This window comes from Mustela putorius, unplaced genomic scaffold, assembly GCF_011764305.1.
Source record: "Mustela putorius furo isolate JIRA1106 unplaced genomic scaffold, ASM1176430v1.1 tig00000242_pilon_pilon_pilon, whole genome shotgun sequence".
Lineage (NCBI taxonomy): Eukaryota > Metazoa > Chordata > Mammalia > Carnivora > Mustelidae > Mustela > Mustela putorius.
Genome location: NW_025421325.1, coordinates 16,133,898 through 16,153,887, shown reverse-complemented (window position 1 = coordinate 16,153,887; position 19,990 = coordinate 16,133,898). Strand labels below are relative to the sequence as shown.

The following is a 19,990-nucleotide window of genomic DNA, read 5'->3' as shown; positions in this document are numbered from 1 at the left end:
TAATTTTTTTTCAGTATTCCAAAATTCATTGTTTATGCACCACACGCAGTGCTCCATACAATATGTGTGTTCCATAATACCCACCACCAGGCTCACCCAACCCCCCAACCTTACCCCCAAAACCCTCAGTGTTTCTTAGAGTCCACAGTCTCTCATGGTTTGTCTCCTCCTCCAATTTCCCCCAACTCCCTTCTCTCCATCTCCCATATCCTCCGTGTTATTCCTTATGCTCCACAGGTAAGCGAAACCATGTGATAATTGACTCTCTCTGCTTGACTTACTTCGCTCAGCATAATCTCTACCAGTCCTGTCATGTTGATACAAAAGTTGGGTATTCATCCTTTCTGATTGAGGCATAATACTCCATTGTATATATGGACCATATCTTCTTTATCCATTTGAAGGGCATCTTGGTTCTTTCCACAGTTTGGTGACTGTGACCATTGCTGCTATGAACATTGGGGTACAGATGGCCCTTCTTTTCACTACACCTGTATCTTTGGGGTAAATAGCCAATAGTGCAATGCAGGGTCATAGGGAAGCTCTATTTTTAATTTCTTAAGGAATCTCTACACTGTTTTCCAAAGGGGCTACACGTACCAACTTGCATTCCCACCAACAGTGTAAGAGGGTTCCCCTTCACATCCTCTCCAACAGTTGTTTACTGTCTTGTTGATTTTGGCCTTTCTAACTGGTGTAAAGTGGTATCTCAGTGTGGTTTTGATTTGAATCTCCCTGATGGCTAATGATGATAAACATTTTTACATGTGTCTGTTAGCCATTTGTATGTCTTCTTTGGAGAAATGTCTGTTCATGTCTTCTGCCCATTTTTTGATGTGATTATCTGTTTTGAGTGTGTTGAGTTTGAGGACTTCTTTGTAGATCTTGGATATCAGCCCTTTGTCTTTATTGTCATTAGCGAGTATCTTCTCCCATTCCATGGGTTGCCTCTTTATTTAGTTGACTGTTTCCTTTGCTGTGCAGAAGCTTTGATCTTGATGAAGTCCCAAAAGTTCATTTTCACTTTTGTTTCCTTTGTCTTTGGAGATATATCGTGGAAGAAGTTGCTATGGCTGTTGTCGAAGATGTTACTGCCTATGTTCTCCTCTAGGATTTTGATAGATTCCAGCCTCACGTTGGGGTCTTTTATCCATTTCGAGCTTATCTTTGTGTATGGTGTAAGAGAATGGTCGAGTTTCATTCTTCTATACATAGCTATCCAATTTTCCCAGCACCATTTATTAAAGAGATGGTCTTTTCCCACTGTATATTTTTTTCTGCTTCTAAAGACACTTCTTTATCTTTCAAGATGTTGACGCTTTGAATGGAAACCACTTGTAGGATATCCTGTAATATGTGTTGGTCTGATACTTCCACTTGAGTCAGGAATACCACATAAGTGAAATCTTGTGTGTTACAGTCGGGAGGCACATGGTACTATTTTGCTCCATTTTTGATGAGGTTAATTTTGATCACTTAAGCAGTTGGGCACCAGTTTTCTCCACTGTATATGGTGATTTAATAAACTCTGTAATATACTGAAGAGGGCCTTAAAGAGTGCTGAACCAGTGACTAAACTGAGGTTCTTCAAGTTGCCTGAGAAGCAGTCCTGGGAAGAGGGGAAATGTGAGGTGGAGGTGGTAGGAGGAATGAGTGGGGTATGGGGTACCCAGCACCCCTTTCATCCGGAGCATCTCTGCTTTTATTCCTTTGATACGTTTTCTTTGGTAAAAGAAGGGGGCCACTGTGAAGAGAAACAAACAACTCTGCTAGTCCAGTCGCCTCCTGTTTCAACTGAGATTCCGGGAGCCTTGGGCATGCTCTTTAGGGGACACAGCCAGTTTGTGTTGGTGCCAGGGGCGCATGCCGGTCTCTTGAATCTCAGACCGTAGTTTTTTATCTCGATGTTCAGCCTTTGCTGAATCAAGGACTCCATTGGGAATCTGAGGGAAACCTGTTTGGTCCATTTCTCTTTTTAAAAAATGCGTATCCTAAATTTTGCATTCAGTATTTGGGAGTCTCAGAAGTCCCTGAAGCTGAGCCACAGACCCCTGCTTTTCTTCATAATACTTGTGCTTGATTCGTGGTGGTCACCTTTACCATTTACCTCTTGTGGGTGCGTTGAAGAAAAAAGTATTTGGTGGATTGAATCCCTCTATGGCTGTTCGCGCTGCCTTTCCCTTTGTTGGACTTGGGTAATTCGCCAGTGGGTGAGGGAGCGCATTGCTCAGTATCCTCCGGCCTGCATGTTGAAGACAGTCTCTCTTGGCAGGCTGCAAGATGAACAATGTGAATGTGGTATATACACCGTGGTCTAACCTGAAGAAAACCGCCGACATGGACGTGGGACAGATAGGCTTTCACAGGCAAAGGGATGTAAGTGTCGCACACCGCCAGAGGGGGGCGGGGTGGAGTCCAGGCTTTTCAGGCTCCTGCCTTGGTTGGTGAAGGATCTGCATGACGTCTGCCTTCCGGATCCCTTTCAGCTGGGTTGCTCGGCTTCTCGAAAATGTCGCCTCTGTTCTGGGTGGAAACCTACAATAAAGATTCCATTTTATTCCCCGCCCCCCAAATCTCCCTCAAAGGTGAAAATCGTGACTGTGGAGAAGAAAGTGAATGAGATCCTGAACAGATTAGAAAAGACCAAAATGGAGCGGTTCCCAGACCTCGCGGCAGAGAAGGAATGCAGAGACCGAGAAGAGAGGAATGAGAAAAAAGCCCAAATTCAGGAAATGAAAAGGAGAGAGAAGGAAGAGATGAAGAAGAAGCGGGAAATGGACGAGCTTAGGTATGTCGGAGCTCCAGTATTGGTGTTAACCGAGGAGATTCATCGCCCCTAATTTTCATCAGGGACCAGACCATAGGAAGGTTAGACCAGTGGAGGGCAGGACAGATGTTCTCCCGGGAAGGGCAGTTAAATGACTCCCTTTTATAGGGGCAGGATATGAGTGTGTGTGAAATTAAAAGAGCTAATTTTATTCTTAGATAAACTGTCATGGGTTATCTTTAGAGTTTGGTTTGTAAAAATCTTCAGGAAAAGAAAAGATGCTATATTAATGGTTTAACATTGACTTGCTGTGGTATTTGAATAAGATGGTCTTAGCTCTGAAGACCAATGCTAGTAATTTTTTTTTTAAAGATTTTATTTGTTTATTTGAGAGAGAGCACAAGCAAGGGTGGTAGGGTGAGGGTGTTGAGAGCCAGAGGGGAGAGGGAGAAACAGGCCACCAGCTGAGCAGGGAACCTGAGATGTGGCTCCATCACTGGACCCTGGGATCATGACCTGAGCCGAAGGCAAACACTTACCCCAGGGAGCCACCCAGGTGCCCCAATGCTAGTATTTCTTAAAATCTGTTTTTAGGGGCTCCTGGGTGGCTCAGTGGGTTAAGCCATTGCCTTTGGCTCAGGTCATGGTCTTGGGGTCCTGGGATCAAGCCCCATGTCCGGCTTTCTGTCTCTGCCTGCTTCTCTGCCTACTTGTGATCTCTCTCTGTCAAATAAATAAATAAAATCTTTTTAAAAAAGAAATCTGTTTTTAAAACCCTTTTTTTTTTTTTTAAAGAAAGAAAAACATTTTGAACGTTGGAAGTGATTAATGTAATGGGCCTACTCCGACGCGCTACATTTTAAAGTGATAAATAGTAGGGGGCGCCTGGCTGGCTCAGTCAGTAGAGCATGTGACTCTTGATCTTGGGGTTGAGTTCAATCCCAATGTTGGGTATGGAGCTTACCTAATAAAATAAGGTATAAAATCTTTAAAAAGTAAACAAATAAAAATAAATAAAATGAGTAGTTAAAATATAGCTTGGGTCCTAAAATTCTAGTGTATGAGAATACTGACTTTTTTAGTTTTCTGTGGCTACAGTAACAAATTATCACAAATTCAGTGGCTTCAAATAAAAGAGATTTCTTATCTTATAGTTCCATCCATTCATATGTTAGAAGTCCAACATGGTTCTCAGTGGGCTAATACCAAGGTTCAACAGGGCTGTGTTCCTTTCTGGAGCTCTAGGGAAGACTCTTTTTCCTTTTCCAGCTCCTAGAGGCCATCCACATTCTGTGGCTTGTGGCCCCTTCCTCTGTCTTCAAAGCCGGCCACATGGCATCTCTGAAACATACCCTCACAGTCACAGCCCTATCTCTGAGTACAGCCTTCTCTACTGTTGAGGACCAGTGTGATGACATTGGGCCCACCCAGACAATCCATTGCCTCTGCATCCAGGATCCTTAACCCAACCACATCTGTAGAGCCCCTTTTGCCAGATAATATGCCAGGCAACATATTTGCAGGTTCTGGGGATGGGATATGAACATCTACAGGTGGGATCATTATTCTGCCCACCACTCTAAATCTATAATTGATGTATAGTTTATACTTAAAGGGACTACTGGGTTTGCTTTGTCAAAGAGGGAATTTAATCCTACACCTCTACTCACAGGATTTCTGGATTTTCCCACAGTTCTCCATAGATACCATTTGTGTTAAGTATACCAAAAAGAAAGGGGGAAAGAAAGGATACTGCTGTGCCTCTGCAAAAGGTATAGGATCAAAATGAGCTGTCTTGCCATGTCCTGACTCGGTTTCTTTGCAATACACTAGATGATTAGAAAGAGTATTGGGTCCTGGCGTAGGTATAATGATCAAGTACTGGTATTTCTTAGTTATCTGCCTGCATGTGCCCCTTTTGGGGGTTCTGCTAAAGTGGGATAAGTGACTTCAATTAAAACATAATACTCAAATGGAGAACTCCAGAAGTGTTATCCTGAGTTACAATCTGCTGACACGAGACAAATGCACAGATTGGGTTTGACCTAGATTGGGAGTCTGCTTTGTTTCGTGAATGAAAGAAAAATTATCAGCTCGATCAGCGCAGTAAAATGTGTGGGATTTTGAGCAATGTGGGATTGAGAGCGGCTTATTCATTTTTGTTTTTCATGTGAAGGGGGTAAAAGATTGGAAACACACCTGCTGGTACCCTTTCTAAATCTAACAATTTTGTTTAGAAACATAATATGTTAGGAATATAATATCACTTAATTTACCTGAAAACTTGAGAAAGAATGGCTAACATTTTGGGACCCTTGTCATCCGCCAAACGCTGTACTATGTTTAGCTCCATTATCTCATTGAACCCTAACAATAAAGGATATGAGGCAAATGTTGTTATTACTTGCATTTTTAGAAGAGGAAATTGAGCCTGACAAGCAGTTAAGTAACTTGCCCAAAGTCACATAGCTAGTCTTTCTGATTCTCAAGCTCATAACACGCTATTACCACTCTCTTCTGCCTCTGATCAGTTTATTCAGCTTTAAAATAAAATTTATTGCATATGAATCAAGAACTTTCTAGATATGGGAATTTATCTTGAAATGTATATCATTTTTGTTTCAAATAAAGCTGGGTACTAGTAAAATTTAGGGGATTTTGTGTGTTTGATTTTATTAGTTTAAGACACAATGTTCATATCTCCCAGATTTTCTTTTATAGTATCAACAACCCATAAAATACTTACATAAGTTGAGGGGGAAAAAATTCTCATTGTTGTTGAATGAAATTTTTGCCTCAAAAGCAAATTTATCTAATCAGTCCCATATTTTAAGCTGTCCCTTGTCACCTGTAATTTTTCCATTTGTTTTCTCAGACAGATTTTTATCATATATTGCTCTGGCCTGTATTTATCAAAAGGAAAGTGTAAGTGAACAAAATGGGGAAATGGGGAAATCACTTTTCTAGTCCATGTTTTTCTACACAGTTTTGTCCCTGATGCTTTCTTTTTTAATGAATGATTGTGGCTCTGAGAAGGCAAAAAACGACTGATATATTTGTTCCCGTGAAACCTGTGCTACCACAGTGACTTACTTCTCCAAACTGCCGAGGCTGGGAGGATGTAAGGCAGGGCTGCTGTGCGGGGAACCAACACCCACCAAGCCCCTACCTGTTTGCATGCTGTGCCCTGCAGCTTCTGTGAAGTTCCAGCCACAAGCTCTAAGCTTCTGACCTGCCTTAGAATCTGTTTTTATACGTTATAGTGCTTTATCCATGACCTGAGTTTCTACCTTTGACTCTTCTACCCAGGAGCTCTAGTGGTGGGCCTACAGAATCATCTCATCCTCAAGTCTTTCCCTTGGCTGTCTGACATTCCCCTTCCATCCTTCCCTTGGCTTTCTGACAATGAAAATTTCATGAGCTTTCACTGGCAGATGGTTCTTTTATTTGGACCATCTGGTAGGGAATGTCCACTTTAGTTGCTGCAATTGCCTAAGAAACTGAGAGTCTCTAGGGGATTCTGCAGAGAAACCAAGGGATATTCTTCTCCCAGAAGTTCTCCCCAGTGCTTCCAGATGATTGCAGCAAAGAAAAACTCAACAGCCTCATATCCGGAGATAGCCCACTTCCCTCCAAGTCTAAAGCCATTAAGATTCTTGTCCCCTTTCTCTTCTCAACTTGTTGAACAAGAGTGGCAATAAGCTTCTCCTTTCTAATGTCTACCGGGAGAAGCACTGGATGGAATTGCCATTATACAGCTCCAAGTTCTCCAAGCTCTAGTCTGGATCCTGTCCAGCCCCAGCTAGCAGTGAACAAAGCCCAGCCCACCCTGTGGAAGGCATTACTTCCTGCTCTGCCGTGAAGAGCGGTAGCCTCTGGAGACAGAACTCCATCTTCTTCTTGCTGATGAGCCTATACTCCTTATACTGAGCATGCAGAACCTGGAATGGTCTGATCATGTGAATAGGTCTACATAAAGATCATCCTCTTAGACGGGTTTTAGCAATATTTGGGTTGTTGGGAGGGCACTATCTTAACACCCTCTGCTCACCGTTTATTTTCTTCATCCAAACCATTTGAAAAATTTCCCCTTCCTTAGACTTTGCATATTCTCACTTACCCATCTTACTCGTTAGCTCCTTGGACACATGCCTCCTGAGCCTAGAAGCTCATGGGGCTTGGGGTTACAGAATCTTTGTGTAGGGTATGGTGTAAGAAAGAAGCCTCCTCACAGGTTCCTTCCTTTCTGTGACCGCTACACCATAAGCCATACATTGAGCAAGCTGAGATGACAGCAGAGACTCAACACAGGCTTTCAGAGTAGTCGGTGTCTTAGATGTGACCTTGAGAGTGAGAGAAGCAGAATGGCTTCTACTCATTCTACATTTGGTTTGAGAGACCAGGCATTTGGAGAAATCCTTTAGGCAGATTACCCATGAGTCTCCCAGTAGACACCATCATCTGTTGGCAGGTGCTGGGGAAGAGCATCGCTGGCTCCCTTCGGTGTGTCCTAGTAGTGTTGTTTCATCTCTGCAGTGGAATGCATGGTTGCCTGCAAATGAAAGTTCGCCAGTCTCTTTCAGCCTTATATTCTCTTATTTGGGCTTTGTGGTGTGATAACATCAATATCAAAGTCAAGCTCTACCATGTGGTTATTGAAACCAGAGGAAATAATAGAGAAAGGCAGTTAATAGAGGATAAGTTGAGTAACAGATCAGAAAAGAAAAAGGTAGGGACTGTGGCTACAGTCCCATTTTAAAAACTGGGAGACTGGGAGGTCGAATTTGAATCCAAGGCTCGGGTACTCAAAGTCAGACAAGTACAAGACCCAGGTGAAATGGTTAGTCACAGGTGAATGGATCATCAGTTTGAACAGTAACCTGCACTTGATTTGGGGACAAAGATGACTTTAGCAAGGTGGTCAATGTTTGGAAAATTATAGCTATTAAGTGGCAAAGCAGGAATTCTACCTCAAGTCTAGAGTCCTGAGGTCCACACTGTGCTGCCTGTAAGGCAAGAAAGGAGCAGGTTGGCTAGGCCAGAGTCGAAATCATATAGGCAAATAAAAGAATTAAAAAAATAGGCACAGCAGAGAGTGATTTTAGAAGGTTTTGCATAGTACAGAATTTCAGGTTGTAAGTGATAAGGAACCATTATAGGTGTCCTAGGATATTAGGAAGTAGTAGACCCGTAGGATGAGTTTAGTGGCAACATGTAGAAGAGGCAACAGCAAGACCATTAATTTAAAAGATGATATAGTCCAGTGTAGAATTGACTGCTTTAATTGTACCTTCTTTTGTTTCTCTCTCACATGTGAGCACTGCTGCTTTCTATACTGTCCTGTGTGCTGTAGCTCTCCATTTTAATGATAAGCTTCTTCAAAGAGGCACTGATATGCATCTTTGTATCTCTTATGTGTGACCCGGTGCTTTGCATATGCAGTGAGTGATTGGTTAATGTATTATGGATTTATAAATAACTGAATTTGGCTTCTCTGATACAGTGATGCTTGAGCTAAGATCAGAACAATGTTTTCTGGTTAAAAGGGGATTGAGTGGCAAGAGGGCTCTAAGCAGAGGGAACTAGGTGTACAAAGACTGTATGGGAGGGAGCGAGGCAAAACACAGGGCCTGAAAGGCAGGCCCAAATGTGTGGAATGCAGGAGTGAGGGAATGCATGGATCGAAGTGCCCATGCACACAGGGCCTGTTGGTCATGTTTGTCTTTATCCCTCGTCAGACGTTCGTGAGGTTATCAAGACTTTTAACGGGGTTGTATGATAAGTTTTGTGTTTTGGAAAGCTCATTTTACTGACCTGGAGGGAAGGGGATCCAGGTGGGGGTAACTAGGCTGGTTAGGAAACTATGGCAGATTGCCACATGACAGATGGTGGTAGCTTGGAATACAGGGGTGTCGTGAAGATGGGGAGAAATGGACCGGGGAGAAGTAATTTTGTAGATAAAATTTTAAGATTTGAAGCTAGATTGGCTGGAGCACTCTGTAAATTATAAAGTGCTGTGCACATTTTATTTACTGTTCGAAGATACCTACCCTTTTTTTGTTGCATTCTCCTTGAGGTGAGGGATCATATTTTCCTCTGAAAGACCCTCAGCAGTGCGGGATACATGGTGAATGTTCATGAAATACTCGCTGACTGGATAGCGCTATTGTATTTTATTTTATTTTTAGAGAAGCGGGGAGGAGGAGAGAGAATCGGAAGCAAGCTCCACACCCAGCTGACTTGGGGCTTGATCTCACCACCCTGAGATCATGACCTGAGCTGAAATCAAGAGTTAGGACACTTAATTGACTGAACCGCCCAGGCACCCCCTGGATGACCTTATTTTAAATGTGTTGTTTTCTTCTAGGAGCTATTCATCACTAATGAAAGTTGAGAATATGTCTTCAAATCAGGTATGTTCAAGTTATTTGTTTCAGTGTTGTGCCTTAATAAAGAATTTTTAATAATCGGGTGACTAGCCAGTACTGAGTCACGTGTTGCTGATGGCTTGACATGACTTGGCAACTCAGGTGCATTCTATTGGGCATTGCCCCTCTTCCCTGGAGCAAAAGGGAAAGCGGGGCAATGTGTTTTTAAGTAGGTCACCTCACGAAAGAGATCGTTGCACTCTTTATGATGTCCAGGTCTGTTTCGGAACTTTCCTGCTCATTTCCCTCTTTCCTAGTTGTAGCTGCCAGAAGGGCCCTTATTAATATTCTACATTAATGTGACTGTGGTTTCTATATTAACATCTGAAAACAAAATCCTTACCTTTAATTAAAAAACAAAATGAAAATATTAACCCCAGGGTCTTTCCTGCAGTCTAGGTGACAACATTGGTTGATTTCATGTTCCTCAGGACCTCAGATAAAGAGAAATGGAGATCCAGATTATAGTACTGAAAGAATTTTCTTAGCATCAGCAGCTAATGATTTTATTGGAACTATGTCAGGGACTTACTGTCCATGACTACTCTGTTACCAGAATTTATTTGGAAGTGGCTGGAGATAGCTCAGTTTAGCTATCACTTAAACCAGGCTGCAGAAAATCGAAACTGGGTGTATATATTTGTTATGTTGCATATTTTATAGTTTACAAATACAGTTGACTCTTGAACAGTAAGGGGGTTAAGGACACCAGCCCACCTACACAGTTGAAAATCTGCATGTAACTTTTTTTTTTTTTTGAGATTTTATTTATTTATTTGACAGAGAGAGATCACAAGTAGGCAGAGAGGCAGACAGAGAGAGAGAGAGGAGGAAGCAGGCTCCCTCCTGAGCAGAGAGCCCGATGCGGGACTCAATCCCAGGACCCCGAGATCATGACCTGAGCCGAAGGCAGCGGCTTAACCCACTGAGCCACCCAGGTGCCCCAGCATGTAACTTTTGACTCCCCTAGAACTTAACTGCTGGTATCCTCCCCTAGAACTTAACTGCTGGTATCCTACTATTGATCAGAAGCCTTACCCATAACATAAATAGTTGACACACATATTTTGTATGTCATATGTATCACGTACCATAGTCACACAATAAAGTAAACCAGAAGAGGGCGCCTGGATGGCTCAGTGGGTTAAGCCGCTGCCTTCGGCTCAGGTCATGATCTCAGGGTCCTGGGATCGAGTCCCACATCGGGCTCTCTGCTCAGCAGGGGGCCTGCTTCCCTTCCTCTCTATCTGCCTGCCTCTGTCTACTTGTGTTCTCTGTCAAATAAATAAATAAAATCTTTAAAAAAAAAAATAAAATAAAAAATAAAGTAAACCAGAAGAAAAGACCATAAAGTGATAGGGAGAAGAAAATACTTTTATGGCTCTGAGCTATATTTATTGAAAAAGGTCTGTGTAGAAGTAGACCTGTGTGGTTCAAACCATGTTGTTCACGGGTCAACTATGTATGCTTGAGATCTTATTGTTCAGGATACTAGGCACTAGTTACATGTTACCATTTAAATTTAATTAAAATTTTAAAATAGCAAATTAAAATGTACTTTAAAAACTCAGTTTCTCGGTCATACTAGCCACATGTTGCTAGTGGTCACCATATTGGACAGCACAGAAATAGAACATTTCCACCATCACAGAAAATAATATTAAACACTACTTCCTTTGATGCTTAGAAACAGCAGAATTTAAGATCCCTTAAAGGTCAATGAGTCAAACCGCATATTTAGTTCACCAGTTGGGTTTGTTAGTAGTATTTTATACCTTGTTCATATCTCAGTATCCTTCTAAAAATGAGTAAGAACAATATTCTTATTCCTGTCTCTGTGAAGAACTAAATTTACGGGGTTCTTTTATGAGTCACAGCTGTAGCTTTGTAATTTATTTCTGAAAAATACAAGAGTAGCATTATGTAATTAAATACAGCCTTGAACTTGAAGGTTAGAGCCCTAAGCTGTCATTTACTAAGTGGATAAGCCTAATAAAATAATTTAACCTCTCTGAGGGAGTATTCAGCAGCAGTGGCAGGGAGACCTAATGACTTCCTGGGTCTGCGCTAAAATTCAAACAAGGGCATATATATGTGAAAGTTGTTTCTTAGTCTCTGAATATAAATGGTCATTGTTGCTTCTCATCAATATAGTCCTTAATTGCTCTTTTCCCACAGACTTTCAGTATTAATGAGGATGAGATATATTTACCTTCTGGAAACTACTCTTATATTTCTTGGAACCCTTAAAACAGCTAAACAGTTAAACAGAAGTCTTTAACATACCCTCAGCCCATTGTCTTTGTCACGGTTATTGTTGCTTAAAAATTTTCTGTGATTTAGAGACTACTTTCCTGCAGAAATCTGGCACCTGTACTATGTTAACCTTAGGCATTTTCATTTCCATCACTGTGGATTATTAACTACTAAGAGTAGTTTCCAGAAGGTAAATATATCTCATCCTCATTAATACTGAAAGTCTGTGGGAAAAGAGCAATTAAGGACTATATTGATGAGAAGCAACAATGACCACGCACACACAAATATACATATATATACAGACATGATCTGAGTAGTGGGGCCTATGTTAAAAGCTCCAGGATTAGTGAGGCGGATTTATAAACCAAAGGACTCCTAACTGCTCTGCTGTTCCTGTCTGTTTGCTCCCCTGTCCCTGAGCTGAGCTCCAGGTTTCAATCAGATTTGTGTTTCCAGGGAAGTTTTGCATTGGGTGTTTTTATTCTGCCTTGTAGTGGAAGGACTCTTAGATCTTTCCCCCAGTACTGCTGAAGAAGAGGTTTCCATTCTCCTTGTAACCCTCTTGCGGGAATACAGACCTTTTGTGATCCAGTTTGGCTGCGTGATCGGTTAGTCTTTAGTTAAAGCTTTGTGTTTATGTAAAATAGGACTTGAGTTTTCATGTGGCTTATGTAAATTCATCAGGAAAAAATAGTCTCCACTCTGAAGTTGATTTTAATTTTGAGCTCTTGCTCTCCTATTTAGTATAATTCTTGTCAATCTGTAATTTCTTCCTAATCTTTTAAATTTGGTATCCAGCGAACGGTTCCTTTCAATTCAGTTTATTTATCACTTTATAGGTGGATGACAGGAAATCTATTTGCTATATTGAAAAACATATTGACTCTTTTTTTTTTTTTTAAAGATTTTATTTATTTATTTGACAGACAGAGATCACAAGTAGGCAGAGAGGCAGGCAGAGAGAAGGGGGGAAGCGGGCTCCCCACCGAGCAGAGAGCCCAATGCGGGGCTCGATCCCAGGACACTGAGATCATGACCTGAGCCAAAGGCAGAGGCTTAACCACTGAGCCACCCAGGCGCCCCAATATTGACTCTTAAAGGGAATCTTCAATATAAAAATTGGCCAAATAGAGGCACCTGGGTCATTCAGTTGTTCAAGCGTCCAACTCCTGATTTTGGCTCAACTCATGACCTCAGGGTGGTGGGATTGAACCCACGTTTGACTCCGCACTGGAGCCTGCTTGGGATTCTCTCTCCCCCATCTCCCTCTGCCCTCCCCATCCCCTGCCCCATTCGTACACACCATTTCTCTCATTCTCTCTAAAAAAAATTAAATTGTCCAAATAAAGTCTTAGATCTCAGATGTATATTTAAAAGTTACTGTAATCCCCAAATACAGATCCTCAGACACATGGGACAGATACTCTGCAAATCTGACTCACAGCCTTTATTGGGAGTGACACATTTTCATTGTCACCAACCCAAATTTTCTTAGAGCATTTTTCCACCTCAGTGTTCAGAATCTAATATGGACCTTCCAAGATAGATGGTTACTCTTCGAACATCTCTAATGCTGTGATTTCAGCGTAGGACACTAACTAAGGTAGTCACAGTTCCAGTTTGTGCATAGAATGCCAACATGAGTTTGCTCTTCATACAATTATTTAAGGCATTTTTTGCCATGGCCTCAGGTTTTTGTACTCATTGATGAGAAGCACAGAGAGAACTACCGAATGAAACTCGAGATCAGAGCGGGCCTCAGAAACCAGTGTTTCCTGCCTGTATTTCCTGTTTCCTTGCCCTTCTTTAATAAGAGGTAATAAGGGGGAGTAGAGAATATACACCTGGAGGAAGCCTGAGCCCTCCCCTTCTCTCACAGCTCAGGTATCAGGCCCGGGGGAAGGAGAAGCTGCAGCAAGTAATATGTTAAGGCTGTGACGTTTTCAAGCAAATGTCCCAAACTTAGATACTTAATGAATGGTGGCATCCAGGGCAGTTTTCTCAGGGTATGCAACAGATCAAAAAGGAGTCAGGCTTTACTCTTGTCCTTGGTCTTTAGGACATGTCTATAAGCCACACAATAAAACAAGGGCCTTTCAAATGTATACCATCATTTAAGGTTTTTTAATCAAAAACTTGGCAAGCCACCTAATTTAGTACCTAGCCCATGACTTCCTAATCTTTTTTCCTATTAAAAAAAAAAATCCATCTTGTGACAGCCTCGGGGCTCAGAATAATGGTGTCTAGGCCAAAAATGTGTTTGCCGATTGGCAGCATCATTGGCAAAGGATATGAGGCAGGATCTGTTTGGATTCGTAATTTGCTGTTGTTGTTAGAGCAATCCCATTTTGTTTTCGTCACACCTGTTCCGTCCTGTCCTAGATTGGGTGGGCCTTTACTTCATAACTTAGAAACTGTTAGTCACTTGTGGCTATGTAACTCAGGCCATATAATGACACCATAGAAATCCAGCTCGTCTAAACGACTCCTACTTTAAGGTAGAGAACTGGTGAGTGAACTTAATGATGTTACTTTTTACTTTTATTTTCTGAACTTTGCAGTTACACATCAGGAAGCTTGTTACTTAAGATAGTTTTTAGGGACACCTGGGTGGCTCAGTTTGTTGAGCAGCTGTCTTCGGCTCGGGTCGTGGTCCCGGAGTCCTGGGATCGAGTCCCGCACCGGGATCCTTGCTAGGCGGGGAGTCTGCTTCTCTCTCTGCCTCTGCCTCTCTGCCTGCTTGTGTGTACTCTCTCTCTCTGGCAAATAAATAAATTCTTAAAAAAAAAAAAAAAAAAGATAGTTTTTAAAATTTGAGTAGTTTATGTTGAAGGCTTTTACAGTTGCACTTTTTTGTTCCCTGCAGGATGGCAATGATTCAGATGAATTCATGTGAATGGAGGAAAGGACTTTTGAAAGATGTGAATTTCGGGACAGTTGCAGACGGTTTGATTTCATCTGTGTTTGGTGTTATATATATAAAAAAAAAAAAACACAACTAAAATCCTACCTTCATTCTACACAAATATTACCAACGTTGGCGTCTTAAAAAAAAAGTTTCCTTCTTTGCTGACGGAAAAGGATCAGATATTTATAATATATTTGGACTTGAAAAACGGCATATAACTTTAGGAAAGTGAAAATATTTTTGCTGAAACCTGTCTTGGTACCTCATGAAAGTTGGCTGCCCTCGTTCTCAGGATAGACTTTAGAGCAAACCAGCCCTGAGAAGTATTTGTTACTCTGGTGTGTCCCTGAAAACAGATGTCTTGAAAAGCTTTTTCATATTCTTAAAATAGCTTCACTTCTGTTAAGAAGAATGTATTGGTGAGCAGTATATGCAAGTGTTGCCCTTGGCCCTGAAGGGGCCTAGAACAAAAAAGCTTGTGCGTTTCGAAGGTGATAGTGACATTTTCAGAAGACTGATGGCTTCAGTACTCCTGTCCCAATGTTGTATGAGTGTGTTAGCAGCGTTGTCCTCAGCTCTCCCCTCATCCTGGCTTCTACCTTCCGCATACTTTCTCTGAGCGAGAGCCTCCCCCCAGTTACCATCATGCTTAGAGACGTAGTCTGTGTTAGTCAAGGTCAGGCACGTGGCACTGTTTACCTAAGCACCAAGTAACCCAGACCACATACGTGACAACTTCCAGGCTCTGGAGTCATTTCTCAGCGCTGAGGGGAGAAATAGGACGGCATGATCTGAATCATTTTGAGGATGTCAGGTTACCTGATTTTTGTTTTGGGATACAGCAGAAGGCAGAAGTCCTGTTGGGGTTATGATTTTAGAGACAATGAAGTATTTCAGGGGCCAGCTAAGTAATTTGTTTATTTACCTTGAGTTAATATTGACTTTGAGTTGTATCCTCAGAGTTCAGATTTCTCAGTTGTAGGCCCAGTAACTTAATATGTAACAGGACTGCTCATCTGAACTACCTACTCTCCAGTGGGATTCTGAATAGAAGGTGTGTTTTTGTTGCCGTCCTGGTAGGAAGAGACAAAACAAAACCGAGAGGGGAGGAGAGCAAAGCCTATGGGTCAGGAGGCATACAAATTTACATTTTAACCACACCCAGAACTCCACATGCAGCTTTTTTCTTGTTAATTGTATTCCAACTCAGCAAAAGTTACCCTGTTAGAGCACTTTGGAGCTGTGGGTAATTCAGTGTTTCTATTTATCCCAAGTCGGTGTGTAGGGTTGAACTGGAAAATTTCCCTGAGGCGTAACTCAGCCAGATTTTGAGAGAGGGTATGGGAGATGACTCCAGAAATCAGAGATTGTGTGTGTGTGTGCATGTGCACGCGCACGTGTACGTGTGTCTGATAACATTCAGCCTGGAGTTCTGTGATTTTAGAAATGTAAAAATAAAAAACCGTTTTTTTAATTTGGAAGGATATTAATATATGAACTCTCAGAATTTGCTCATTATCCCCATCTCCATGCTGGTTTTGGGGTGCTCTGACTGTAAGAGAAACTTGTCCATCTGAGGCTCAACATGGCAGCTTCTAGAAGGGTACCCTCTTCCTCCCTCGCTGCCCCTGTGTCTCCCCCACATGCCCACCACAGGGCCGAGGTGGAAGCCCTTTCCCACCCTCTGTGGGAGCTAGTAGGGCTCCAGTTCGGCACCTCAGGTACTTGTTGCACACTGTGGCCAACATCTGGAATGGGCCTCACCATATCACCTTAGCCTGCCAGTGCTTCTGAAGGACTCCTGTATACCCCCCATTACAGCAGGAAGAATTAGAGCTTTTGAAGCAGACATCTATATTTGGTGTAATGTGTGAGATCCTGGGGTCCAAATTTTAAACCTGTCCTCATTCTTACCTCACACTGGTTTAGTGTCAAAGCCTCTCCTCTGAATTGTCCCGGATCGATTTCCTAGCTCTCTGAACTTCCAGAGCTGCTCTGTGCTGATCTCCCCTGCCTCTGGGTAGGGGGCAGTCTTTTTCCCAGCGTCCATGATCCCAGAAAGGACAAGGACCTTTTCTCTTGAGGATGTTGACTCGGAGCTGACCGGTCACGCTGCTGGCACTGAAGCCCTCTCGTTTCTTGCTAGTGGTGTGTTCGCTAAACTTCCTATAGGAAAGTTCCAGGTCATTATTTTTATGAGCTGTGCCCTTGATCAAATCTGTGCATCCTAAGGGTGTGTCTTTTTACCTGTGTCTCTTTGCCCTGCTCCAAGCGGCATGCTGGTGAGGGTCACATTATTTAATTGGCTTCACAAGCTCGGCTCTTTTATTCTCACAGCTTTAGAATTCATTTCTTAACGGCCTTTGTGGATCTGGGGTCACAGTCTTTGGGCAAGGCAGCTCAGTCACAGTGCCGGTGCTGAAACACATGTTGGGAAGCTTCCCGAAGTCTGGAAGATGTGGTTATTAGCAGAATAGGCAACAAGCTTCGGTTGAACCCTCTCAGTAGCTCCTGTTTATTTTGTTGTTTTGTTTTAAAGATTTTATTTATTTACCTGACAGGCAGAGATCACAAGCAGGCAGAGAGAGAGAGAGAGGGAAGCAGGCCCCCTGCCAAGCAGAGAGCCTGACACGGGGCCCCATCCCAGGACTCTGGGACCAGGGCCCAAGCTGAAAGCAGAGGCCCCAACCCACTGAGCCACCCAGGTGCCCCTGTTGTTTTATTTTTAACACTTTCTCAAAACACGGCTATCGGTGAGCCTTTTAACTACTCAGTGCCAGTAGTCTCCCCACTGTGGAAGGAAGGTGTCAGGCGTACACAGAGCAGGAGGAGAAAGAATTCAGCTGTAGCCTCCAGCTGGAGACCAGAGCTCTCCCTACTGCCTCTGCATCTGAGAGGCAAAGTCCTTGTTCTCTGGGTGGGAACAGATTCTGGGGAACAGTGTGCCGGACAGGGAAATAGAACCACCTTCCCAGTTTTTCCTGAACTGTGATACTGAAGCCTGCTTTGTCTCTGTTTGATTGCAAATACAGCTTGGTGAATAACAAATCCCATACTCAAAATGATGGTAAAGTGAGTGGGCAACCTTTTGATTTTAAAGTAGACTATAAAACAATCAAACTGTCTTACAATCCAAAGTGTAAAATTAGAAACTGAAATACCAAGCTCAGTGTCAGTCTCAACCCATCTAACTCCATCCAGTAAGTGTAATGGTTCAGAAATGAGGCCGCTGCCAGCGCCCAAGCAGGGCTCCATTCCAGCTTCTGCCCACCCGGGCCCAGCACACTTAAGGAGGCTTTATGCGCACTGTGTCATTTCACAAACAAGAAGATGCCAACTGCATATTCATCGCGTCCTGGATGAATGATATGTAAAATACAATAAAAGCTTATAGTTTTGAGTAGAATCAAGTGTGTGTGTGGGGGGGGTGATTTTACTTTTCACGTTGCTTCCCCAAGCCTCTGTCTCACTGATGGGATGTGCATACTTCTTTTAGGCAAGTAGGAAGAAGGAAGTTCTTGGCTGCCTAAAATGATGCCCTTCAAACAGTCAGTTTTGCTTCTTAGCAAGAGGAAAAGAGCAAATTAGGGTGAAGGGAAGACTGCCCAAGAATTCCAGGAAGAGAAGCAAAAAGCCTGGAGCCCAAGGGCCATGATGTTTAAGCGTTAGTATTGGAAGTTTACAGCTTGATATCTGACCTTCCAGAATTCCTGGGGGTTCTGCTGAGATTTTGACCAGGATGAGGCTGTACTTCTGAAGACTTGCTGGAATGGTATGCCTTCTTTTTTTTCTTTTTAAGATTTTATTTATTTATTTGAGAGAGAGAAAAAGAGCACAGGTAGGGGGAGGGGCAGAGGAAGAGGGAGAAGCAGACTCCCCACTGAGTAAGGAGCCCAACGCAGGGCTCGATCCCATGACCCTGAGATCATAATCTGAACATTGAACTGGGTGACTGAGTCACCCAGGTGCCTTGGAATAGTATCTCTGGTGAATGTAGGGGCTTTGGACCAGTGTTATTTACAGATTCACCCCTTCTGTAGTGGTGCTTGTTCTGTAACTGAGTACCTTTGCAGGGGGAGGTCTTGGGGTAGAGGGGAGCCACAGAGTCTCTCCTAACTGCAAAAGCATACTTGAATTCTTCAATGACTATTACAAGACGTTTTTGAGTCCTGTTTCTCACTAGTCAGGGAAACACATAGATCCTTTTGGTTTGAATTGCCTTAGCTGTGAGAATTCTTGGATTTCAGTTTTTGAGTAAATTAACTGATACAAGGAATATAGGTTGAAACCAGAATTTTCATGCCAAAAAAGTGGAGACCTGAGCATATACTTGGAATACACTACAAATACAAATAGCTGTCTCACACCATGTGCTCCCCATGGTTTACCGTTGGAATTGACTTAACCTCTCTTTCTTGCTCACACTGATGGCTTCCTTCTGCCTTTCAGATTTCACAGTATCACTTATGGTAGGAACTTCCCACCTCAGTGGTTGTGACTATAGTCTGTCTCAGAGCCAGATGAAATAAGAAACTTCTCTGCTGTTGGCAGGCACCGGTCGCCACTGACCTGGCATTTTCTGCCTTTGCTGAGAGCCAAGGAATGGAGGCCAAGGGGAAACAAAGGCGCAGCCTCAGTATCTTCTGTAGCCATTACTCGTTCCCGAGCCTGGTGAGTGGGTGGTGATATTTAAGGCTGAAAGAAAAGAACTCTCCTAAGTCAGCATGCGCTTTCATTCCCATCTCAACCCCATCCTGTAGCCACTGCAGTAAAAATACAAGACTAATGGTCTGACATTTCACATCCTGCCTGGCTGAGGCCGTAGGCGCCCGCACGCCTGCTGGTATTTTGGGTTTTGCCTCACAGAGAGCAGGCTAACGTGTGCTGCTCACTCCTGCATTCTGCTTCTGAGAATAGGATCTTTCAGCTGTCAAAGACTGGTCGTTAGTCTTAAACCTTTTTAGCTCCTCGGCCAAATCCAGGGTCAGTGGGTCAAAATTACAAACTGCAGAAGGTCAAGAGAAAAATATTGCTAGAGGCCACCCTTTACACCAGCTCAGCCTTGCCAGAATTCTCTTCGGGTGTGGAGCCCTTATCTCTGTTTTGTCACTTCAAGACTCCAACTTTTCCATTTTATCATAAATGTCCTCTATATCAGTGAGGCTTCCATAACTTATTTCAAAACTAGAATTGCTAGTCTTTGGAACTCTTCAAGTCCATTCTCCCTTCATTCCTAAAGCCAGTTTAAAACCCCTCCTTGGGGCAACTCCCTGCTTGGCCTCACCTGCCAGCCTTCACTCAGATATGGCTCTGGAGTGCTCAGCCATACTCTGTTTGCTCTGGTAGCTCAGGTTATACTGGAGCGACAATTGGGGGATGCCCTGACCCCGCTTCCCTTGGCTTGGAAGGCAGCCCAGCCTGGGACCTGGGCCTGGACTTTTATTTTCATGGCCTCCAATGTCCTGTGTGACCTTGGGTGCCTTAGTTAACCTCTCTGAATTCCTGTTTCCTCTGGAGGAGTTTCCAAGCTTCAGTGTTCCTTCATCCCTGCCCCACGGCCAAGAGGATCGTACAGAGTAATGGAACTTGGGCCAGAACAGGATGTTCGAGGTAGGGAGTGATTCCCAG

General features: G+C 43.0%; 1 protein-coding gene across 3 annotated transcripts in view; it reads left to right on the top strand.

Moving 5' to 3' along the window:
- The window catches only part of CCDC25 (coiled-coil domain containing 25), a 41,292-nt gene extending 23,524 nt beyond the window's left edge, over positions 1-17,768 (top strand). For 2 of the 3 annotated variants that reach the window (XM_004775114.3, XM_004775117.3), the window contains 4 exons: positions 2,273-2,376; positions 2,586-2,788; positions 9,135-9,180; positions 14,321-17,768. In XM_004775114.3, coding sequence (XP_004775171.2) covers positions 2,273-2,376; positions 2,586-2,788; positions 9,135-9,180; positions 14,321-14,350 — 383 coding nt within the window. In that variant the 3' untranslated portion in view covers positions 14,351-17,768. The remainder of the gene's footprint in view (positions 1-2,272; positions 2,377-2,585; positions 2,789-9,134; positions 9,181-14,320) is intronic. The other variant, XM_045078366.1, reaches the window with a different exon arrangement.
- The last annotated feature ends 2,222 nt before the right edge of the window (positions 17,769-19,990 follow it).